The sequence below is a fragment of the Lates calcarifer genome, linkage group LG8 (assembly GCF_001640805.2).
Source record: "Lates calcarifer isolate ASB-BC8 linkage group LG8, TLL_Latcal_v3, whole genome shotgun sequence".
NCBI classification, from domain to species: Eukaryota; Metazoa; Chordata; class Actinopteri; family Centropomidae; genus Lates; species Lates calcarifer.
Window position 1 is genome coordinate 21,060,150 of NC_066840.1, and position 26,079 is coordinate 21,086,228.

At 40.6% G+C, this 26,079-nt stretch overlaps 1 protein-coding gene across 1 annotated transcript in view; it reads left to right on the forward strand.

Annotated features, from left to right (window-relative positions):
- Positions 1 to 11,146, forward strand: part of rapgef2b (Rap guanine nucleotide exchange factor 2b) — a 35,500-nt gene extending 24,354 nt beyond the window's left edge. The window contains 8 exon segments of the mRNA XM_051072528.1: positions 1,144 to 1,367; positions 1,853 to 2,020; positions 2,490 to 2,639; positions 4,510 to 4,711; positions 4,845 to 5,074; positions 5,109 to 5,369; positions 6,061 to 6,482; positions 8,297 to 11,146. Of these exon segments, the coding sequence (XP_050928485.1) occupies positions 1,144 to 1,367; positions 1,853 to 2,020; positions 2,490 to 2,639; positions 4,510 to 4,711; positions 4,845 to 5,074; positions 5,109 to 5,369; positions 6,061 to 6,434 (1,609 nt within the window). The 3' untranslated portion in view covers positions 6,435 to 6,482; positions 8,297 to 11,146.
- The last annotated feature ends 14,933 nt before the right edge of the window (positions 11,147 to 26,079 follow it).

Sequence of the window (26,079 nt, forward strand, 5' to 3'; positions counted from 1 at the left end):
GGTCACTTATGCTAACTTTAGGTTGCGATGGACTATTTTAGCATGGAAACACAGCAATTTATTGCATAAATAAAATAGATATATTGGAGATTTGACAAAAACATCATGATTTGCAGTAAATCATTACCAATTAAGGGATCTAGCCTTGCATAGCAAATGTGACCTCTTGTGATATGATGTTTTGCCTAACAATATGCATGCAGCTTCAGTTTCAGAATTTTACCTGTCTTTGAGGTTTTAAATGATATCAAACCTTCAAACAGCCAAAGATTCTGGATACAAAGTTTGTTTTGTTTTATTTTTTACCATACTTTACATTGTTGTGGTTAAATGGGAGCATCATTGTGCACCCTGAGCACTTGATGGGCAACATCACTTAAAAAGAAGATGAAACATTTTCACTTTTGTATCCTGTAATTATGATTTAGCATCTTGTGATTTATGAGAAAACTCTTTTAATTACAAGATGTCTATCTTGTAATTATGAGATCATTTTCTCATAACAATGAGACCTTAATCTCTGATATGTGAGTTGGGATGATAAGTCATAATTATGAGAATTTCCTTCCTTTGGTGAATGCAATGTGCAGAAATTTAGTGTTTTGACAGTAAATATCATTTAAATGACCATACTGAAAACGCCACGTGGAAACCTGCTAAATTTATTTCCACTGATGCACAAACGTGACTTCTCATTGACTAAACACTTAAGCCCTTTATCTGTGTACTATTTGGCTGCAACCACATGCAAAAAAGACCTGAACTACTACTACAACCAGCTCTGACTCAAGCCACAGAAATGTAAACTATGACCGTGTTACACTAGTAGACCCCCCCCCCGTTGTTTGACTATAACACATCATTCTTCCCCCCATGCTGTTGGAATGTCTGGAATGTATTGGTGTTGAAAGGAATACCTAAAGCTGCTCTCTGCATGTCCTAGTTTAAATACCATGCCCTCTGTGCAGCCCAGTAGCATATCTATACATTCATTCTTGACCATAGGTTCATTTATAACCTAAAATCTTAATAACTCATTCTCTACCCTCTTGTATGTTTTTGTGTGTCTTCGTCTTTGTCTTTGTGCCTGCAAATCTGTGTTGATGTGCATGTGTCTGCGTGGGTGCCTTCATGTACTACCAGGTCTCTAAGCCAGGGTAGTGCCAATGCGGCAGTGCTCGATGTCACCCAGACAGGGGGGCACAAGAAGCGGGTGCGTCGCAGCTCCTTCCTGAACGCCAAAAAGCTTTACGAGGACGCCCAGATGGCGAGGAAGGTCAAACAGTACTTGTCCAACCTCAGCCTGGAGACGAACGAGGAGAGTCTGCAGACACTCTCGCTGCAGTGTGAGCCCTCCATCAGTACGCGTGAGTTTGTGACCCAGCTATTTAAACACAAATACATAAATACAGTGTAGGCATTTTTAGAAATTTAAGATGAACCAATTCTGTCTTATCTTCCACTGCAGAGTCATCCTTTTGTGAAATATTTAAAATTAAGCATTGCATTCTTGATTTTGTTTATGTGCATATTTCTCCTGAGATACACACATGTTCCCAGGATTCACAGCCCAGAGGCAGACAGGGTGGGACCACTGTAGTAACAAGACACTCAGTCCTGCTTAAAGACTTATTGGCAGAGAATGAAAATGGCTGAACCACTGGGCCAGTTTCACATTGTTAATGCCAGCTTCATTTGCCATTTGCTGCTTGCAATTTTGATCCATGCAACAGACCTGACTGTCCATCAGCAGTCCTTTTCTTAAACTAGCCTTCTCATTAAGTCCTTTTACACACATATTTTAGTTTAAAGCCTAAAATCTAGCATTCTCATTTTGTCTGTCCATACTCAGTGCCCAAGAATGCCGGTGGGAAACGACCAGACACCTCCCCAGTCGTGTCCAGAGCTGCCAGTCAGCAAAGGGGCCAGTTGGCCAAAGGAAACCAGGCTCTCCAGGTCCCCGCTGTGGCCCTCTACCCATCCCGAAAGAAAGTGCCAGTCAAAGATCTGCCGCCTTTCGGTAAGGTTAATGCATTCAGCATAATGACACTGGTATGAGCAGTACTCTTAGGTACCCTAATTGTTTTTAATTTCTGTATATTTATCAGTTTCATGGTATTTGTCAAGTGATATGACATTACAACACTAAAACCTTCTCATTTAAAGGTATTTGTTTTGAGAAATGCATATAATTTAATTTAGTGCAAATAAGCCTGTATAAATCACCTGTTCACTTGGTCTACAACCCTTCACCATCGCCTTGTTTTCTCTTCCACATCCTGTTATTTGCAGACAATAGCAGAGCCAGCTTTCTCTAGCTTCTAAATGGTGGTGCTGCCACCTAGAGGCTGTCTGGCACATTTAAGCACATACCAAAAAAAAAAAAAAAAAAAAAATCCCAGACAATGCAGTTCAGCATCCCAATGCCCTCAGGGGAATGGCAGTGTTCCTCATGCTAATTCTGCTCATCTTCTTGCAAATGTCCACAGGCACCAGTTCCCCACAGTCTCTGAAGAAGATCCTGTCTCTGTCAGAGGAAGGGACCGAAAGGCACCGGAGGCAGCCAGAAGACACAGTGTCCAACGCCTCCTCCCAGCTCTCCTCCCCTCCCACCTCCCCCCAGAGCTCGCCCAAGAAGGGTAAGTAAGCCAATAATCCCCCCCTCCTCCCCCTTCCCCTCCAAGCTCCCTTCTGTCATGATGTGCCACAAATGCCATCTGGTGGTCGCCTTTATGAATTGTAGTGTAGTTTCAGCTAAGCATAATACGTTTTTCTTCCGAAATAAGTCCTCCCTTATTTCCCATTTTATTCCAAGCCAAGGTAATTTTGTTACTTCTGCGAGTGAAAGAAATATGCCACTTTGACAACATGCACTAATTATGCAGTTATGCAATTGGCATATTCCTACACAGTGGGCCTCACTCGCAAAAAAGACAATAAGTAACCAGAACTGTCAGTCACACGAAGGCTGCCGAATTCCCACCCAGCTCTAGTTTACAGAGTGCTCAATCTGTGATGTGTTTGCCTTGATCACAGGGCTGGGAACATTAGCAGGCCTCAGGAATACATGTCCCCTTCTTAAACCACTACAGGTAAACTAGCACTGGTCTGGTGGTGAACAGATTCTTGTAGGTCTGTAAACTCTGGCACTAACTAGTCTGTGGTCAGGTGCATTAAATGTAGTTTAAGGTTAAGTTAAGTCTAAAGACCTGTATTGTGTAATATAGATATAATTTTAAGAGTTTTTGGTTTCAGGATCTTTGATGCTGAGCAATTTGATTCTGCACCTGTACTTGGTACAGTCTTCATGTAGTCAAAAGTCAGATCTTAACAGATAAATATATGCAAAATATCATGAATGATAATCCATAATTATAAGATTGTTCTCTACAAAAGCAGGAAATCTGCCTTAATTTGATTCAAAAAGGTTTGTGTGCAATGGTAAGCATCAGCAATGTTTCTTAATGCAGCTGCCTCTGGCTGGAGGTTATCTGCAGCTAGACTGGATGGTTTTGGCTGTAGGCTGAGTTTGGCCAGGACTCTGGGTCTGAATAATCTGGCTTCATAGAAAGACCTCTATTGTCTTTGCTGTTCTGGAACTGAAGTTTAAAATGACCTCCACTGTTTTTGTCTTTGCTGTAACCTCAAAGGTCCTGTCAGTCCATGTGTCTCCCCTTCAGCCTGAGCTTAGTTGCTATGCCACCCACTTCCTCTGACTCCTGTTTGCGCCAAATCTTTATATTTAAAGCTTACTTGAGACGGTCCCTTTAGACATTCCCTCCTCTCTTCAGACTCAAGTAGTATAGACAGAACTGAAGAGGTAATTTGGCTGATTTATGCTGATAATGGCTTGGAAATGTGACCACTAGGCTGTTGAACTCTTTAGCCGAGCTCCAGCAAATGCCACGATGACAGTCGCCTATAACTAGAAAATATGTACTTACATGTGTCAGCAGTCAGCACCAGTGATTTCTCTATACTTTGTTGTGCAATTTCCAATCCTATCATGCTTATTATCTCAACTTTTCCACGCTCTTTAGTGTTGTGCTGAAACCAAGAATGTTGTAGTAAACTGCTGTTTCAGTAAGAATCTATTGCGCTTGTCCCTAAAGCACAAGCTGGCTAACATTGAAATGTCACTCTACAATTATCCCTGCAGTCTCTCTGTGATGCCTCATTTAAAAACTGGCTGAGATAAGATATGTGAATTAAAGATTATTTATGATGAGAATTTTTAAAAAGCAATCACCACGCACATAAGTTATTTTGATATTTTGTGTGTTGGAAGGTGGCTGAGAACCACTCAGCACATAGGGGGCTGTAGCACTGTAGATTCACTTACAAGACTTGAGTGATTTTGTCTTGTCTGGCTTGCTCTTTGCAAATAAGTTGGTGTAACTGTGGCACAACAGCTAAGTGGAACATTTTTTACAGTGCGTCCTTAAGGGTTAAAATTTTTAACCATAAGGGTTAAAAAAAGTTTAAATAGCCCTCTTTTTTATTACACAGGTTACAACAGGACAGCAGACGCCTACTCAGACTCCGGTCACAGTGAGATCTCCTCTCGCTCCAGTCTCGTCAGTAACTCGTCTTTCGACATGGCCCAGGAGGAGAGGAGACTCCGCCACTCTGGAGGAGTTGGGGAGTCTCACATTGGGGGACCGCGGCTGGAACGAAGAGCCACCACTGACCCCGACCAGTACAGCCTTGGGTAGGAACCCTAAGAATTCATTCACAAAATATGTTTTGTTTTTTTTGTTTTTGTTTCCAGTGTGAGTTTATGTTTTGTTTTATTTGTGTCCTTTTGAAACTACAGTAATTTTTAATCTTTTATCATCTCACAGGTCATATTCATCGATGCAGGACTGTCGGGGTATTTACGCCGGCTGCCCTACAGTGCTCTCCTCGCCCAGTTCAGAGGAGCTAACTCAGGATCAGGGCGATCGTGTTTCCCTCGATGCTGCAGACAGCGGCCGCGGCTCCTGGACTTCCTGCTCCTCTGGTTCCCATGACAACATCCAGACCATGCAGCAGGGACGTAGCTGGGAGACTCTGGCTTTTGGTGGAGGTGGAGGTGGCATCGGAGGGCTCCCTCCTGGCGGCACCAGAGGCCTTTTTAGGAGGACCTGCTGCACTGTGGGCAGCACAGGCCAGGGGGAGCTGGGCGTCAGCCAGCTCCTCTTCATCCTCAGCTGCGTACTGGGGAGAGGACTCTGAGGGTGACACTGGCACCATCAAGAGGAGAGGAGGGAAGGACGTCAACGCCGACCCAGAAACAAGTAGCATCACATCCACCGGGTCAGAGGAGGCCAAACAGCTCAGCCGGCCATCTCCATCACCCATCACCGCTGGGGGTAAAGGCCTCATTTGTGAGTGACTGCACTTCACAGTCCAGTTGCTTTAATCGCTTGTTGGTTGAGTTTTTATATAAAACAAATTTAGCTGGGGATTTTAAAGGAATAGTTCAACAGTTCCATAGATTCCAAGTTCCAAAAGATCCCTACCACAATTTACGATTAATGTGAAGCTACAACTAGCTGCCATTAGCTTAGCATAGAATACATACCAGATGTAGGGTTGAAAATGGTAACAAAATTTCATTACCAGCACTTTCAAAGCTCACTAAATAAGATATTTCCCCCTGTTTCCACTTTTTATGCTAAGCCAGGCTAAACACACATGGGAATCTTCTGATGTAAGAAACCAAATAAATGCATTTGTCAAAATGTTGAACTGTTCCTTTTAAAAATCTAAAATCGATAGCGGATTAGTTAATGATGCAAAATTGTGAAGTTTTTGTGCAATAGAGCACAAAAATGGAATGTCTTAGTGGCTGTAGGGTTTTCAAGATGTTGACCATATGATTACAAAATCCTAGATCAATTCAGCTCAGGGATATTTGTTGCATATCTTCTCTTTCCATCTTGTGTCATTCATTTTCTGTCATCTCTCCACTGTCATGATCATGATCAAAAATGCCCCAAAAATACATCTTCAACTTTTACTCTACAAGTATTTTCACATGTCTTCATCATCATCTTCCCTTTTGCGTCCCTTCAGCACGAAAAGAAGGCCGCTACCGTGAGCCGCCCCCAACTCCCCCTGGCTACACTGCCCTGACCATCTCTGACCTCGCCGAAGGACAACACCCAACCCCGTCGGTCCCCACGACCACAGCGACCCACTCAGGCCGCCGGCCACCAGACTACACCACAGCTCTACAGCGCTCACGCATGGTTACCCAGTCGCCTGACTCCCACCAGGCCCACCAGGGGGTGAAACAGCGGGCAGGTGGCCTCCACCGCACTCGCTCACCGGCCGAGGAGCAAGAGCCCGATGAGGAAGAGGAGGGTGAGTCCTTGTCTTCCAAACTAGTCGCTCTGAGGAAGCCAAAGCCAGTGGCACAGCATACACCTGAGACTCCCAGACCATGAGAGTGTGTGTACGGGGGTTAACAGGCAGGGCCCCTCTCCCCAAGGCAGGTAAAAACTATTTTAACAGGTTGCTCCCCCCCCGTCCTCCATTCCAATGAACCTGCATGTGAACAGGAACACACACTTGGACTGAGACTGACCATTCCTTCACACAGCCTCCCACAGCACCAGTAGGATTGGTCCCATTTCAAATTACAATTTTCTATCAATTGAATTTCAGACATTTTGTATTTATGATCTGGGAATTGTTCATTTGGAGTGGGACCCTCACCTTTAACTCACAATATGTCATCATGCATGAGTCATACTGGTTGGATCAGAAACTCACCACTTCTCTGCCACCACACATTCTTCTCTCTCGCTGTCTCACACACTGTGCCGAACAGCATCCATCAGCAGGCACAGTGCTGTTAGGATCCTCTCACCCATGCAATCAAACTCAATGCCTGAAAACATGCACCTCCATTCTCCTGCACCAACACGCACCTGACTCACCAGCAGTGACTCTGGTTAAATTCTGTATTACTGTGGTTACCAGGTATTGAATAGATGGACATAGATGTGTCATTGGTTGTTCCACAGTCTTACCAAGGCAGATATACAGTCTCTAAAATGAGTATTTACAATTTAGTTTTACTACCTCTACACAACTGCCTGCCAGAAGCTAGCCAAAAAGCTACTTTTCATCTGTTATCCCTTGACAGATGTTACCTAAAAATGGTACATAACAATAAAACAATTATTGAAATAGGATACAAACATGCAGAGCAACAGAAAATATGACCAGCAATTTTCCAAAGTACCAACTAGGGAGTCTTTGTTTTCCGTTCATGTCAGTTCAAGATAAAAAATCAAATAACAGACTTGAAACATCGTGGAGATGGGTTAAACATCACAGTGAACATTTTCCCACCTTAATTATTTGTGAAATGTTACAAGACAAACACTGAGCAACACATGGATTTTGTAAAAATGTTAATAAATGTAGCTGTTTGTGAAATTAAATGTTGCTGTTGGACAGCCGATCCTGACCCTTAATGGATGCCATGGTGTTGTGTTTGTCACAGCTGCTAGAGACAGTACAATTTCAACTGTAGGGGTTGTTGATGTTTTTTCTTGTTTGTAAGCAAGTAATGACAAAGAGAGAAAGAGAAAGCCAAAAGACAGAGAGGGGCAGAGGGAGGAAGACAGTTTTACTGCCGCTAATATACAGGGAACTGAGATACAAGACAGCATGAAGTTATACAGCTTCAAGAACTCTGTTAACATATCTAAATTAACTATACGTGTGTAACCTTGTAAAACACTAAAATAATTCAAAACTACATTGCAAACATTCACTTCCAGTGGACATGGGGACTGCAACATGACATAAGCCGTGTCACAATCAGAAAGCAATGCAGTTGCATCCAGTGGACATCCAGGCTGATGTATCTGATGTTGGCGCATTCTCTCGTAAACCAGCAGGGACTTTTCAAATGTCCAGTTACATCATGTGTCAGTGATGAACTTAAAAAAAGAGTAAACTTGACAAAACGTCCTTTGTCTCTGTCAGGTTTGAAGTCGATCCAAGTTGATAATCATATTACACTGACATGAATGGAAGGCAGGATAATCAATCAGAAAAATTAATGCGCGCTTTGGGAAAATGTTTGGCAGTAAAGTTTATGTGATTCATGTGTCTGACCTAAAAGAAGGCAGGATTTCATTCTAACTAAAAACTGCTGTAGCTGGTCTCTTTATTTTTCAGCTTTCACTGAAGTTAACTTTTGACTACTTTTTGAACTTCAGGAAAAACAAAGTATATGTGTGGTCACATTCATCTGACCGTCTGACTGTCTTTTTCCTCTCTCTTTCCACAGAGGATGAACAGGTGTCAGCAGTGTGAGGGACAGCGGTGGACGTCCTTTTGCAGTAACTTGAAGTCCCCCTGGTTCGGGGTGGGCAGGATTAAAGAGACAGACAGACAGACAGACCAATAAACTCATCATCAGTTACGTACGTGCCTGCCTCCTCCACTTGGCTCTCCCTCCTGATCGGTGGATTCCTCTGCTCGTCTCCCTCCACTGCCTTAAAGCATCATGGGGGGTTGAATGACCCTGCATGCAAAAAATACTGTGAAGAAGAAGAGGAGATGGAGAGAAGGTCAAAGACAATAACAAAATGCCTGGCACTTTGGAAAAAAAAAAAGACTACAGAAACCTAACTGGCGCCGACCTGGCTGCATACACACAAAACCACATAGATGTTGCTGTTTGAAACGGGGCCGGCTCCTTAAGACCGGCCACCCCCCACCCAGCGACAAAAACCCCCAAACCCACCTGTTAACACAACAGCATCATGACGTGTTGAGCTTCATCTGCACTTTCTCATTTTCTACTTTCTAAAAACAGAACAAAGTAAAAACAACAAGAGACTATTGTTTGAAGACAGAGAGAAACAACAGTTGACTTGACTCTTAGTTTTCAACTTCCCTCTAGATTTCATTTCTTTTCTCTTTTTTTTTTTTTGTTTCATTTTCTTTGACTGATTGCACTCTGGGGGGGCCCAAAAAGAGAAACCAAGTCAGCCCATCATTTCTCTGCTTGGACTGAAACAACCCATCTGTTGTTGAGTGTTTGAACTCTTAAATCCAGTATTATCTCATGTTTCACATGTGAAAGCTTATCAAGTGTTGGTTCGAATCAAAGCTAGGAGGGAAGATCTATCGGGAGAATCAACACGCACAGTGTACTGACATACCTATGTGCACACATACACACACACACACACACACACACACACACATACACAGAGTACACTTTATGTACCAGTACATACACAAAAACACAGTTCATTTCTTAAAAAATAAATAAAATAAATAAAATATAATAGCACTTTCAGCACAATCCTAGATGTTACCAGACGTTTGGCCTGGATAGCAGGGTATGAGTGAACCATGTCTTACTGTCATCCCACCGTGGAGCTTGTCTGGTTATATCAAAGTCTCTTCATGATCCTGTGGCTTGCTGTTACAACGAGAGCGTGCTGTTTTTATTAGTTACCTGTAGGTGATATCAAAAAGCACATAGGTGATTGACCACCCACCGAAAACTGAGCAAACACGTTGGTCTCTACAGCGCATCAGAGGTACACGAGGTAACTAAAATAAATCACAAAGTGCAGCAGCAGTAGAGAAGATTGAAGCCTGTAGATTCACCCTGTTTGCACAAATTTAAGAGGTCATGTCAGACTGGCAGGAATTCTTATCATTTATGAATCAAAGTACAAAATGGAAGCGAGCACTCACTGACATTAGAAGTTGCCTCGTGTTCCTTTATTGTGGCATGAAGGGAACACAGGGTGGTAAACAGCAGATTTCATGAGCTGCCAATGTGTAAAATTGTGAGTGTACCTCTAACTATCTACTTTTACAAAATGATCTTGTACAGAGTCTTATAATACACATATTTCCCTTCAAAATAAAGGATCCACAAATTCAGATTTGGCTTCCCCCCCCAACCCCCCCAACCTGAACTTACACCACATATTGTGAATGTCCAAAGCGCCTTACGATGCCATGATTGCATACATTTCTTTGCATGGTTGCTCTCATCATGAATCACCTTGTTTCAAGAGCAGTCTTGAATCAAGCAATAGCGGAGTGAAATGCCTTATTCAAGATACTTCCCCTGACTTATTTTGTAATATATTAAGACTCAGTACAAGATGAAGTCGAGCATTTTCATTTCTGTTTTATTGTTACGTGGCTTCGGACAGCATCATCAGACTCTGGCTGTGGCTGTGGCTGTTACGTGTCACGGTGTGATAGATCTTTTTGTCTACACACAGTGACCCTGCAACCTCTTCCTCTGCTGTTGTGTTACTAGAATCATCTCAAAAAAGGAAGAAAAAAACTCCTCTCACCTGTTACAGACGTCAGCTCTGTGGATGCTGTATGTATATCGCTAACGCCTGCATCCAGTTTTCCACCATATCTTGCCATCAATGGAAGTGACTGAAGATTTTGATTTTTTTTTTTTTTCCTTTGACTCCGGTGGGGAAGCTGACATATGAAGAAACTTTTTTTTTCAAGGCTGCCAATCAGAACGATTAGAAATCCAATTGTGAAAAATACCTTTTTTTTCCTTCTATCACTGATTCGCACTGATCACATTGATCAGTCTTGGAAACTACAGACTGAGAAAAAGATGAATGAGTGCAGTGTTTTCCACTGTGTTCTGTGACTACATACTAATAATTTCCTGGGTTACTTTTGTTTATTGTAATTTTTTTGTAATGGCTGCAGATAGATTGTTAATAATTTGTTTGTATTACAGTGGTGACATGCATCATTCACTTTCATTCAACTCTGAAGATAATGTGCATATTAGCAGGCTGAGTCCTATTTCGAAAAACAAAAAGTTGCACAAAAATGTACAAGCGTAAAGATAAGTGTAGTAGGTAGAACTGCTACTCCGTTTGATGTGTGATGTCAGTGAGAAATGTACATTTAGCTGGTGATGACCTTCTGTTCTTCATTCTTTCTTGTACTACTTTGACCTGTATGTCTTTTAAAAAGACAATTGGTGGAGTATGTATCAGTTGTTTTTGTATTTTTAATACAATAATTGTAAATATTGGTTATATTTTTGTTCAAATGTACTATGTTTATGCCTCAACATCCAGTTTATATGAAGCTGGTAATCAATAAATACTGCATAAAGAATCAACACCTAGGTTTAAATGCACTTATTCATTTCTTCTGCATTTTGATGTCTTTCTTTTTCCAATTTGTTTCTCCTTGAGAGGTTTTTTTTCCCCCAGATACCATCTAGTGTTTGCACAAGTCATGGAAGCAACTTGAAAAGTGTAACTCTCATACTTTTCTATCTGACCACAGCGTGTCAGAATTAATAAAAAAGAGATATTGAAGTCTCCCTTTGCTTTTATTTATTGACTTGTTTTTGTATCGTCTTGTTATGCGGAGCTGTGAGAATAGTGCAAGTCCCAACTCTCATTTTTTTATCATCATCGTTTCTAATTTGTTTCTCAGATTAGCTGTTTCATTTTATAATCAAATTCAATTGTTCCAACTCACTGTGCACCACATCCCGCCATATAGGGAAAATGAAGTGATACCAAACTTATTACCTCTGGCCAGTGTTTGGGGGATACATGTTGTTCTAGTCATTTCTTCTGCAAGAAAAACATTTAATTTGTGTCTCATTTTTCAACATAATTGCAGAGATGTCCTTTTTTTAAAAAACTTGAGAAGGATTAATATACTGTGAATAAAACATAAGGGAAACATTTCTATTAGATTTTTTAAAAAATTACTAAAGAGTTGCCTGCAGCAAACAGGCAGTCTGAAATAAAATGTTTGTGTTAGAAAATTATTGTTCTTTTAGACCTTTGGTTGGGAACCTTGGGACATGTGGATGTTACTTTGATACATACCACCCACCAAAAAATTACTGCAGACCAAACCCCCCCTCCCACCCCAAACCCCTTCCGGGAGGAGCACTCCTCAATGTCAGGGATGTACGGTGTATTTAGCATCTGGGGAGTTTGAGGGCTCGTTTACTGACCAAGTGTCTTTGTTGTGTTCCCTGACACAGTAGCTGTGACTGAGCTGTTTTCCGGTGTTGTGGGTGAATTGTCCTGCTGGGGTAGGGGGGAAGGCTGCTGCCACGGTGTGTGTGTGTGAGAGTACACACACTGTGGCAGCGGGGGGGGCTTGGTCTGCAACAATATTAAGGCCAGTAGTACGTTTCAAAGTAACATCCATATCAATGTCAGGACCCTATGGTTCTATGGTTTCTCAGCAGAACGTTGTGTCGTAGGAAGATGATCAATGTTATTTGCTTCACTTGTCTGGTTTTGTTATGTTGTTGTGGCTGGTTGTGTATAATGATTCATTTTTCAAAAGGGACCAGTACAGTGCAGTGCAGTGGTTTTAATAACACTTTCATCTGCACTTTCAGACCACAAGAGGGCACTATTTCTCTAATAATACAGTATCTCGACTTTCCATATGTCTTTATTATAATGTTAACAAATAGTGTTAAATCCATTGTAATTGGTCAAAACACATTCAGAAATCATCACTACCTGTGTTCATCTCATTAAAAAATAAGTATAAGCTCATCATAAACCCACTCTATCTCAGTGCTGTAACATTATCATTGGTTAGAGCCATAACAACTTGGCTTCCTGTTGATGAGAGTGTGTGTTCAGATGAGATGCTCTGTGCCCATAAAATTTGACATTCTGACTGTATCTTTGCTACAGCAGTTGACGCCATATCGCTGCTCGACATTCCCAGTCCTCATGAATAATGCAGGCTTAGATGGTCCTGGTTCCCCTCTATCTCAGAGCCGAGGGCTCCAATTTGTCACACTCTCCAGAAATTGATACACACTCCTACCATGAGAAATGAGGCGCTGCACTCGTACACTAACTTTCAGCCTAGTAAATAGAGGGTAAAAAAAATATCTGTTTCACTGTCTCTTGCTCCATTTCTGTTACTATTCTCAGTCTCTCACAGGCAGAGAGAGAAACACAGGAGGATTTGGGAGATAAGAGCATTTTTGAATTGAAGCTGCAGGATATTTGTGCCAATATTCAATATTTTTTTCTACATTTGTCCATGTCAAAAATACCAAAACAGCTCCAAGGATGCTAACGTTGCCCCTAGTATTTTATTATGTTTATTATGGTTTAACTTTGAAGACTTTAAAAACCTTTTGTCGTGGAAGTGTAAAAGTTAGTAAAATTGTAAAGGTTTTTGCAGCTTTGTGTTATCGACCCACCAGCAGACAGTGAACAGATGTTGTATGTCTTTTGTCTCTTGAGAGTGAAAAGAAACCAAATGTTCCCAGCTCTGACTTCTGTGGACAATCTGTGGACACTTTTAAAGGATAAAACAAAGTCAGTACAGCTTCAGTCTTTGTCCAACTTAATTTAACAGGAAAATGCTCCCTTATTTTTGCACTCCTTTAACTCAACCAGAGGCTTGGGACTTGACTGATTTCTCATTATCCACAACGCGTGGCATCACAGTAAGAAAATGACAACTCCCGTGAGGAAAAAAAGTGACATTAAACAGCTTTATACGCTTATTTTTTCTAATTTTCCCCTCAGAACAAATGGAGGTACAGCCCTAACGCTGACAAATCATGTTTTCATTGTGATAAAGTATCTGAAGAATAAAATATTCTCACTGCAGTCGCCTGCATTAGAAAGATAACTGTGACTGACATGAGGATGGAACCAAAACAACAAAAAATACCCCAAGCTAGGCTGCTGCATGAAATTAGAGAGGAAACACTGCTGTAATCTGTGTCCGACAGTAAAACCACCCCCTGACTATAGTTGGAGGCGATGTTTTCACTACTCACTTGGCTCTGGAAGTGTGCCGCTCCTTCAGAAGCAGCAGGGGGCACTCTTCACTATGAAATACCGCCACACGGACCTGTCCACTCTTTCCCTGGGCAATGGGCCTTATCAAGGGGTAGCAGGCAGTCAATGGTCCTCTGTAGATAGCCAGCTGGTTATGTGTGTAAAGCCCAAGTCCAGAGTTGTCGACCGTGTTCAATCGAGCCAGCTGTGGGTCATATTATGGGACTGTCTGGATTCTTTTCATGGTAAATTGGATGAAGGCAGCAGCACTAGAGCTGAGGGGAGTGGAGATGTCACAGCGTTCACCGGCCTGTGTCTGGACTCCACAGGGCTACACAGGCCCGAGCAGACAATTCGGTTAAAAGCTGTCAGAGTCAAAGAATTGAGAAAAAGAAAGATTAATAAAAGCTGTACGCTCCTCTGCCCAGGTGCTTTCCCACACAATTTACCAGTGAAGGTTGGGGGGGTGGGGGCCGGTGAAGAGCAGTTTAGAGTAGGTTTCACTTCTTTCTCGTTTTGATTGAGAAAATGTTCACATTCAACATGGATCATAAAGGGACTCATGCTGTTTCCATCACTTCCAAACACTCCTGAAGAGAGCCTGAAATGTAATATCAGCATGGAGTTCTTTAATTACCATAGGTGATACCCTGGATTATTACATTTTATGATTCTGTCAGATATTTTATACTTAGTTGGAAACAATATCCACTTATCACAGCTACGAGTTCCTACCATAAAACATTTTTTCCTCTATTGGATAAAAGCCCATTTCTTCCTATAATAGAGATACATTCCTTTATTCTTTCAGCTTTTCAAACTAGACTCCCACCCTCCAGTAATACATTTCAGCAAATTGCCACTGTAAGAGCCCAACATTTTGAGCTGCATCAATAAATTTTTATATCTTATGACATCCTAAAAAAATCAATACTACAAATCAGCACAAGCTACACAGCTACAGTATTTTTAGATAAGCTGCTCCAAGCTATTCAGATCTGTTATTATCTCATATCAACCATTTGGTTATTTGCGGGAGAGGAACTGCTTTCTTTCTGTTCTGCTCTCTGTGCCGCTCTTCCCTCGACTCTGCTGCTCCCAGCTCTCGAGTCCCCACTGTGGTAGATTAGCAGATAGTGAGGTCTACCTCTGACAGAGCACCTGCAAATGTGCAGAGATAAGAAGAGGGAGCCTCCATATAAACAGGGAATAAAACCATCCACATATGCTGTAGCAGCTACATCACATCACATTATCTATCTATCTATCTATCTATCTATCTATCTATCTATCTATCTATCTATCTATCTATCTATCTATCTATCCCTACCTAGCAGAAGCCCCCCACTGCTCCCACTGTCTCACACACACTGGTCTCATAAATAAATCTGTGCCTTCCTGCTCCCTGTTGCCTCTGAGGAGTGACTCAGTGGAACCTGTCGCCTCCCGCAGTAATGACTCTCTTGTCATTCATGGTGCTCGCAGAAGAAATCACAGAGCGGGGAAAACATTCTCTGCTGCAGGGCAGAATAAAGGTCTGGAATTATTATGGAGATGGACCAGAGCCAAGTATTAAATGTCCCTATACAAATATACTGTGTAGCCTGTACCACAGTTTTAGTCCAAGAAGTTAGGAGAAGTAAATAAATCCAAATTTGACTAATAGTTGGACATGTTTGGAAATGCAAGTCAGATTAACGCCACGCTTGTGTCTGTGCTATAAAAATGAAGTCCTAGCTAGCAGCTTTTAGCTTAGCACACAGACTGGAAACAAGGGGAAACAGCTAGCCTGGCTGAAGGTAACAAAAACCACTACTTTGTTTAATTACAACCCTGATTGGTTTGGCTAGCACTTTTACTAAAACTCAGTTTTTGCAGATTTGCATGCTCTTGTCTTGCGTCATTGACCGGGCTGAAGACATTTCTCATTCAAATCAGGCTAGCTGTCTCTCCCAGTTTCCAGTCTGTATGCTAAGCTAAGCTAACTATCTGCTTGTAAGGATTAAACAAACAAGCTATAAAATGATAACTAGTGAGCTTTAGAGAGGTGGGTAGGATGTTTTTAGCCTTTAGAGAGCCAGACTAGCTGTTCTCCCTGTTTCTGTAACTTTATATGAGAGTGGTAACACTCTTCACATTTAATTCTAAGTAAGAAAGCAAAGGGGCATAATCTGGCAAAATGTAGAATCGTTCCTTTAATGACTGCATTTTTAGATTGTTAAGAAAAGAATGATGACCACATTCTTTGAAGGAAGAGGCTGAAATTAATTCATTTGTGTTAGACTCACCTGGAGCCATGGTCACATAACATTACAATGTGTGGATATAAAATTATCCTCACCTATGTTTAGTCATATATTTGTGGGATGCACAGTCATTGAACATATTCTATATCAATACAAACAGTTTTAGATTCAGCCAAAAATTGAAATGCTGGAAACATATGGAAAGTGTGTAGGAGGCATAAAACTCAATAAGTGACTAATTCCTTTGTGTCTTCATGTGCTGTGTTCTGCTCCTTTTCATTGACCCTGAAAGATCCCCTTTGATCACTACCCAAGCTGTAAATATAGCTGAATATAGCTTGCTTTGCTCCATGCTTTGAGATGCTTTGAATTCAAATAGTTCTTTTAAGGGAACAACCACCCATGGACTCACTTACAAACCTGACTCACAATAAGCTAGTTGGCATGCAGAGGGAAGAGTCTGGCCCTCCATCTCAATGGCCTGCATTGGCTGAGTGTGTTAGCATGTGATTAAAAGGTCTCAACCTACTGAAGGGTGATATTTTTAAATGCAGAAGATGATTTAAGGAGTCCATTATAAAGTAATAAGCCACGATTTACTACTGGGAACGGTCTACTGAGTCATGTGGATTTCCTATATGTTTCAGCACTGTTTAAAAGATATGGATATTACAATGGTACCAAGGGATCATTGTTGAAAATGTCAAAGTAACACTGTTAATGTCATAATATCCAGCTTCTGAATAGGGATCATGTCCCATTAATCTCTTTTTTGAAAGTTACTGCTTTCTATGCAAAAAATATTTGATTTATCAATAACTTCAATGATAATCTATACTGACATTTATATCGGAAATCCCCTTTTTATAAATGAGGATTATGGAAAACTGAAATTGCCAGGTTTTGTGTTGATGTTACCACTGAATATTTTACCTAAGTGTCATGAAAGTGTAATATTGAATTCTTCACTGTTGCACATTTTTTGTGATAAAAGAGACATTCAGAGTTTCACCCTGGTGTGATGTCAAACTGAGAACAAATAATGACACTCAGTGTCAAAGTCTCTCTTTATTTGCACTGAATGGAATTTATATGACTAGATGTTTTTTTTGTCTCTGACTGAGCTGCCACTGTTAAGAGAGGGAGTAGACCCACCAACACTGTACCATTCTGAGTGGTGGCTCAAATAATGTTACTGTTATTCAGTTAATGACCCTTGTACACCATGATTCACCATAGAGTACTAGAAACTAAAGTATTTGGTGGATATCAAAGAGAAAAAAAATGAAACATGTAAAAATAGGATTGGCCAATCTGATATCAGTCAGTGCTTGGTTCCTTGTGAACATTTTTTCCAGAAATCTCTAGCATAAGAGACCCTGGATATTTTGTCGTAACCTTTTGTTTTCTGAATTGCACTCGTTGTAATCAAGTTGGAGTAATATGCTATTTTCCTAAGAGTAGTTCTGCTGCCCTTACTATGCATGCAGGTGTGCTGCTATTAAGCAAACTAAGCACACTTTCAACAAAGTTTAAGACAGCAGTTGACCTTTGAAGTTTTTACTAATTGGGTAACAGATTATACACTCACTGAGCATCATACTAACACTGGGTAGGGCCTCCCTTTGCTCTTAAAACAGCCTCAGTTCTTCGTGGCATGGATCCTACATGATGTTGGAAACATCTCTTTGAAATTCTGCCCCATGTTGACATGGCTGTATCACATCATTTCTGCAGATTTATTAGCTACACACTGATGCTGCAAATCTCCTGTTCTACCACATCCTAAAGGCGTTCTACTGGATTCAGATCTGGTGACTTGGGAGGCCACTGTACTACACTGAACTCATTGTCATGTTCATGAAACCAGTTTGAGACAACTTTTGCTTTGCTTAGCCATTAGAATATGGGTAAATTGCGACCATACAGAGGCCAAAGTATGCCAAGAAAACATTCCCCACAGCACCATGCCACCGCCAAAAAATGTAATTGGTGTTCTTAAATTAGTAATTCATGTGAAGTTAAATCCTTCTGTAATCACTGACAGCAACATCCTGAGTAGATGCTATAGGTGAAATCCAGAATTCAGTGTTTTTCCAGGCTCTTATGACAGGTTCTTTCAGGCTAAGACGCTGTATAATCCAGCTGTTGTGACAGTCATCAAAAACAATGAGCTGCCATTCACCTCCCTTCTGAACCACTAATTGGCCATTAGGCCTAGCTGGGTTTGAAGGGCCACAGACACTTCCCTCTCACGTCACATCTGACCTCTAATAGGTCAGCTCACCTCCACACTATCCTAGTGCTCTGGCAAGTGCCCACTTAAGGAAGGGAGATGGTGGGTCACTCATGATGGTCAATATTTACAACGCTAGTCATTCAGGGATAAGTGTGAAAACCTGTTAAACCACTTCTGTACTTATTGTTTGTCTGTTGCTCAGTGTCTGTCCTGTATGTTTGATTGATTGGCTGAAAATTACAATTTCAATTACAATTTTGACTATCAAATAAAAACTTAAGTTTTTTGTCAAGAAAAAAACCCCCAGCAATTTCCTGGCTGTGAGTTCTCAAATGTGAGGATTTGCTGCTTTTCTCTGCTTTTTTATAAACTGAATATTTTTGCAGCTCACGATCCTGTTATCTCCAATTATCAAGAAACTTATAACAATAATTAATGCGCTTGTGGAAGCTTGTTACATTATTTTTAAGATAGTTCCACACCAACAGTTTCAATATACAGTATAATAATAAAGGCATTTATGATGATATTGTGGTTGCTGTGTGGTTGCTGTCAAATTATATTAATTTCTAAAGCACTTTAAACAAACAGGTTTTCACTATGTGCTTCAGAGAAAACAAAGGTTACAAATATAGATCAAAACAAGAGAAAATCAGACACAGGATAGATGGGGATGGAGGTACAGTACAGTATGTTTTTTTTTTCACGGTCGGATTCACTGAAAGCTCAGCTCTGAAGTGCAGGACCCGCTGTGCTCAAGCACATAGTTCAGAATGAACAAAAGGTAAACTCACAGGTCAGAACATCAGACGGCTCTTTCATGTTCATCAGTGCTGAGAAAAAGAGTTTGGTCCACATCGAGGGACATTACTGAGGCCCGGCTGCCACTGCTTCTTAGTACAACCGACCATATTAATCTGGGGCTTTTTCTGCGCAACATAAAGCCGGCTTTAGTTCTGCTACTATTTCTGTTTCTCTCCATGGACACCAAAAACCTTTGCAGCCAGGTTTAATTACAAGCTTATTATCTGAGTGGTCCTTTGAGGTGGAAAGTAGCGGGCTGGGGATAAATAGATGTACCAGCTAATGAGTAAAATTATGAATCACTTCACATAGAATAACCCATAGAGTGTTTGATAATTAAACATATATGACCCACTTTTAAAGATTTCTCCACCTAACACTTTGGTGACGCTGTTGTAATAACCTTTCTCTGGAAAATTACCTGCAGCAAAATGATACAAATTAGCAAATAAAAGAGGTTTTGCTGTCTCTGTTTAAGTCATGTGAAACACGCTTGCAAACATGCGTTGCACAGCAAATACAGCAGATCAACTTTGTGTCAATGACCAGGACAAGGGGGGTGGGCGGGAGGAGGGGTTAAGCTTGATTTGTTTAAAGCTGATTTAATCTCTAACGACATTTAAAAGGCTTTGCATAATCAATATTCAACATGCAATCATGTAAGGGCGAGGTGGAACTGAAAACTGCCTCTGAACCAAATTCTCATTATGCACCAATTTTATACTTCAAAAGCTTCTTGTACAGATGGTCAATAATTCATCATTTAACAGCGAGCGATGACAGAGCACATCTGAATTTCATACACTTATCAAATTTATATAATGCACATAAATTAAGAAAAGTGCCGAGTCATTGCACAATAGATGGAGAAAAAGTTTGCTTAAAAGGTCAGAAGGCTGAGGTTGGTTTGGTACCCATGGGGAGTTGAATGTTTAAAGAATTTTCTTGAGCAATATAGATGTAGAGCAGCATGTATGGTCCACTGAACATCTTCCACTGCCTGCTGGCAATTTAAGTGGTCAATATAACCTATGCCTTTGTGAGTGCATACATGTTCTTCTACCATAATCAGATTTTGTTCCTGTATGTCTACTGAGACTAATTTCTACAAGAATCCAGTTTTTTTCTCAGCAGATAGAAAGACTTGGATGCTTATAGGCATGTGGACAGATTAATTAAATTAAAAAAAAAAAACACTGTTCTACATCTCTTTCTTTAATTTGACTGACATTCACAATCCTCTCTTTGCAGTTATGTACCATCCACTGTTGTGTACAGTGGTGTGCTGGGCAGGCAGCATCACAGCGGGGGAGGCAGGCAGGATAAACAAACTGGTGTAAAAAAGCTCTGGACAGCCTGGAGGCAGCAGCAGAAGGGAGGATGAGGACTGTACTGAACTCCATCTTAAGCAACATCTCCCACCCCCTCTGTGGTGGGCTGAGAGCTACAGACCATCTCCAGCCTCTGCCTCGGCATCACAGGGTGCTGTAACTGGTCTTGTGTAATAGCAAACTCTTACTGTTGGTGTCCAAGAGGCCTCATGCAGCCTCAGGAGCTACATCAACTGATCATTTGATTAATCAATTAATAATAAAAAAAAAAACCCAACAATTTTAGTTACTTTAAATTGCTTTCTTGCTGAGAGTTAGGTTGCTTAGTGGGTAAACAAACAAAAAAAGTCTCTTATCGATTAATAACCTAATCATTTCAAATTTAGACAACGAGTTGGTTTCTGGGTGCCTGGGGAAAACCTGAAACATGTAAAGGAGGGGTCGGAATAAAAACATGCACCAATGGGGTTACGTTTCTTTTACTTCCTGTAGTGTATCTCTGTACTGAGCATGCGCACTATTAACCTAATCAGCTGCACCTGTAACCTCTCAGCGGGGGGCCAAAGCCTACTCACCTGTGCTAGCATCAAGACGGATCTAGCTTTACCTGAAATGTATCGTTCTATATTTTAAATTCACGAATAAAATTGTTAAGGACCCAGTACTACTTCAAGAGCAATAAGAATTCTCCCAACTTCAAGTCAAGCCACCAATGACTGTCGCCTGTACTGTTTACCTGCAGCTAACCCACGAGGAGCTCCACTAGCTGCCTACAGGCCGTTTGCGGACGAGGTGGTTTATTGAGACTTTACTGTCTCTCCTGCCGCTGACTGTGAAGCATTTCATCAACTAACTTAACCGCGTCACTGCTGGATGAGTTGTGGGGAAATTATGGAAGAAGTTTGGCAATTGAAGCTCTTCAATTGCCAAACTTCTGGAGTCTCCTGTCCTGCCCTCAGAACCTGTTGGACCAGGACTTCTCTGCAGAGGCACCAGAGATCACTGCTTTTCGTCAGCAAGCCAAGTAAGTGCTGCTTTTTCTTGTTGTTAGCCTTTCAGTTGATCTGTTGGCTTTGTTTGGTTCTGTATGAGGGCTGTTGATGAGGCTGCTGACCCTGCTGGATGTCTTCATATCTGCTTTGTCAGTATGTTGGCGTCTGCTGGTTGTTGATTTGTGTTTGGACGCTGCTGCTTTTGCTGTTTGTGCTTGTTTACATTGGTATTAATTATGAATGATCCTGCTTTGTTGTGGCTAAGCTCAGTGTTCATTTGTGGTTGTTTGGCAGGTGCATTATGATGCTTTGATGCTGTTTGTTTACCTAGTGCAGATACGCATACGTGAGTGTTGTGGACACAATTGACTTTGCATGTTACCCTCAGGTTATTGCCATTGTTTGGAGGGGCTGGTTCATTGGATACTGTACTGTGTACTGGCTTTTAGGATGTAAACATGCTGTTATGCACTCAGCTCATTCATATGATTATGTTTATGTGTTATTGGCTGGAAATCCCAAAATACCATCATCTTAAACACATGGCATAAGCAGTCATGTTGATATTTTCATCACACAGTTTACTCAGCAGCTTGCTTTACTACTCTGTACATCATAATTACATCAGCTTGGTTTCCCACTAGTGCTACATTAAACTGCACTGATTGCCACGGTCTGATGGTCATCTACTGAACACCTTACATAACATTTCAGGCTATGAATATCTGAGATTTTTAAAAATGCACAAGTTATTAATTATCTGCTGCATGGCTGATGTGTCTTATCCTGTTTCACATCAGGTAGATTGCTGGGTTTGGGCTGATCCTTTTTGATTAACTAGCTAATATATTCCTTGTAACTTGGAGATGTGATGTGTTGCGTTGTGCTGGGGAATGGCAACACAACAGCTGGTGTCCAGCTAATAAATAGTAGATTTCATGTAATGGCTGTCATCAGGCTCTCTATTTAATATTATTTTGAATGGAAAGTTGATTATTGTCACTGCTGCCGACTGCTGGGGAGTGATGAAGACACATTCTGGATTCATGTAAAAACCTGTTCCTTGTGAGGTGACTGAATGAAATGAGAAGGACAGTGAGCATCATGTTTTAAGTAGTAGATGTCACATTTTGAAAATTGAACAAATTTATATAATGTTGGGTAGTAGCTATAGCAATATTTCATACTTCATGAATTTATCAGATGGCTTGTTTGTTAGACCTACAAAGCCCCTGAAGTAGAGCAGACATATAAAGAACCTTATAACTTCTTCAATATTTCATTTAAAACTCTCTGCTTAAGTAAATGCATCTTCAGCATCTATTCACCTCTGCACATACTGTGCTGTTGGTGGTCAATCTAAAGTCAGATATGATATATAGTCCTTTTCAACTTGGCTTTACTTTTTGTCAACAGTCAGTAATGCACATAACCAAACTCTTCATCCATAGAGCTATATGGTCTTTAAGAGGGCTGATTCTTCTGAGCAAATAGAGTGATATGTGCTATTTCATGAGTAATTTTCTGTTTTCTTTGCATTGACCTTCTTATAGTCGAATCATTTATTCAGTAGGTTTCACCATTATTATTACTGCTGTTTCTTAAACATGCTCTGTGAAGTGTTTTTTTTTCCTACTTCACATACTATTTTTCCTGTTCTTGATAATGTAGAAATTGTTGGGCTGATTATATTCCAATGCCCATTCACTTTTTTTTTTGTTATTCTATTCTTTCTTGCAGTCTTCTTTCATATTTGCTGCTTGAATGGGTCAGTCTGAGTCAGAGAAGTTGCATCTAAGACCATTATCACACATCAGATTTTGTCTGTGAGAAGCATAGTTCAAACTACAAGCCCCAGCAGTGCACTGAGTCCTTTGGATGCAGGTTTTTTTTTATTTTTTTTATTTTTTTAAATCAGACTTGGAACATGGCTGTGACTGCACGGTCATCGTTACTATTTGGATGGAGGTGTTCAGTCTTCCCACATGCCTCATTCACCAGAGAATTAGAGGGGCTTCCACACAGATGTCATGTGACCTCTCATACAGCAGGGGGAAGTGGAAGTCTGATGACAGCATCCAGACTGCAATTCCCCCCTGTTTCCCCTCCATTCTCTCTGGAGAGCAGCCAATCAGCTCCCTGATATTAGTATTCCTGTATCCTGCCTTGTGTTATTTTCACCAGCTGCCCACCAAATATCTGAGTTGACGTGTGCATTTAAATGGTGTCCACTTGAGTTATCTTGAGCCATTAGCATCTAGACGGCCACTTTCACACAACATTAAGCCAAATTCAGAAAATATCACATTCTCAGCATGATCATCAGAATTAGTTATGTCTGATTTTCTGACATAGGTTCTATGATAAAACTAGTTCTGCCCAATGACTTAAGCATAAACTCTGCATCTACAGATAAAGTAGAAGGGGGAAAGGAAAGAAGTACTTTATGTCCCCTAGCAAAAATTAATTAAGTACAGTGCCTATACCACAACTCCCATTTATCTCTACATTCAGAATACTGAAGGCTTGAGGTAGCTCTGAGTTTGACAAGTGGATCAGAACAAAAGCGTTATGAGCCGCTTTCTTACTCAAATCTGTAGAATGAATCAGCACGTATCAGTGATTTTTTTTTTGTTGTTGTTGTTTTTTTAACCCCCAGACTCACTAGAATTAATTTAGTGATGCTAAGTGTTCAGTTGCAGCAAAGAGAACATCATCAGCACAGCAGGCTGGGTTCTGTGTATAGCTCGCTGTTTTATCTTTGACTATTCAGAGGGATAAAGCAAAATGGGGAGGTGGTTATTATTTCTCTTTGAGAACACCCTCATAGCAAAATACAGGCTTTGGAGCACCCTGCGATGTTGCGCCACGATCATAACCAATAACAGGTGAAACTCCTGCGAGTCTCTTCCAGCAGTCCTCCTACTGAGCACTCTCAAAATTAGAGGAAAAAAAAACAAAAAACCATTTGGAACAACATTTGGAAGTTAAAATGGCATTATATTAGCTTTTGCAGCAGTGAACACCCTGCAGCTCTTAGCATAATGAGGAAAACATTATTAAACATGGCTGGTAACTGTTTATGGAGTCGCAGTGTTTTTCAGTCTCTAACACTCCATATTAATACACAACACAATCACTGATCACACGCAGTAACACAGAATGATTAGATATCCTCCAGTCAATTTATGCTGATGTAACTGGTATTTAATTGCAAAGTTGAGAAATAAACAAAAATATTGCCAGTTTCATATGTTACAAGTATGTGTTTGATTTCCTTTGCTAATACAACCAACAAGGCTGCACACTCATACGTTAGGATTTGGCAATTTCTCATGTTTGGGGTGAGTTGAGATGTAAGGTCTATAGACTATAGGGAATAAGTGTATTTGTTGGAGTAAATCACTCATGTTTAATTGATGAGCAAAATAGATCAAGGAATTGATTGTTTCAGCTCCGATGTGTTGATTATGTAGCAGGGTGTAATCTTGTCACTGAAGATCTGGTTTGGCCTTCTTTCTCAGGTCAGCAGCTAACTTTGACAACTAACACTGTCAAAGTATGAGAGGTGTGTATAGCATAGCTAAAGTGATTAGTTGATTAATTGACAGAAAACTAAGCAGCAAAAGAAGTCTGTCAAAAGAAGACATTTGAGGATGTATGTTCAACTCTGTGAAGTTGCGATGGGCAGTTTTTGAGCATTCTTGGACATTTCATAGACTAAATGATGAATCCGTTGTTAAGAAAATGAAAATAATTGTCATTTATGGTCCTAGCTTATACTCTGTGCCTTAGATCTTTATCATTTTTATTGGTTCATTTGGTTTGGTTATGTAATTCCATCTAATGGAGATGCAGTGTAGCTCCATCTAATTTCAACCTGAAAAGAAGTTTAAGTAGCCTGAATAACTGAAGACACCTGTGTGATTTTAGAATTTGACAATTCATCTGAGGTTTTGTTAAATTGTCTAAAATAAGCATAGTGTTTGCTGAGTGGGTTAGTTAAGTAGAAACTGCTTGTGTTAGCTTTTAACCTTGTCTGTAGACACAAATATCACATAATCAGCTCAACTTGACTCCAGCATGACCTGCCAGTCAGCTGTAGCTCATTAGCAGAGATTTGGCATATTGTTGCTGCCAGATAAATGCCATGCAAGTTTTGTTTCGTTGATTTTCATGTTTCACCTCTAAATGAATGATTACACATATGGGTTGAGGAACAAATTATAACCCTAAAGTATACCTACTTAAATTTCAAAACATCTGAATAAGCTAAAAAAAAAAAAAAAAAAGACACATGAAGGCCAGGCTAATTACAAAGCTGACATTTTGAAGATGCATCCAATACTCCTTGTTAGGTAGAGAACAGTCCATAGCGGATGAAGAGTTAGACATTAAGTGTTCACTGTATATTTAAAATGTTCTCATATGCCTCTTTATTGTGTCTATAAATCTATTGAAGCGAGGAGCGTGTTTTTTCCAACTTTGCTCATCAACAGTCAATAGGATGCAGCAGTTGACATAGGCTTTATTGACAAAAGTGATATGACTCAAGTTCCTTATCACATAATGGAATGGTTAAAAACAATGAAGTGATGATGGTAATGGAACATGCCTGTCAGTCTGCCGTTAGTTCTGTTTTAGTGTTAT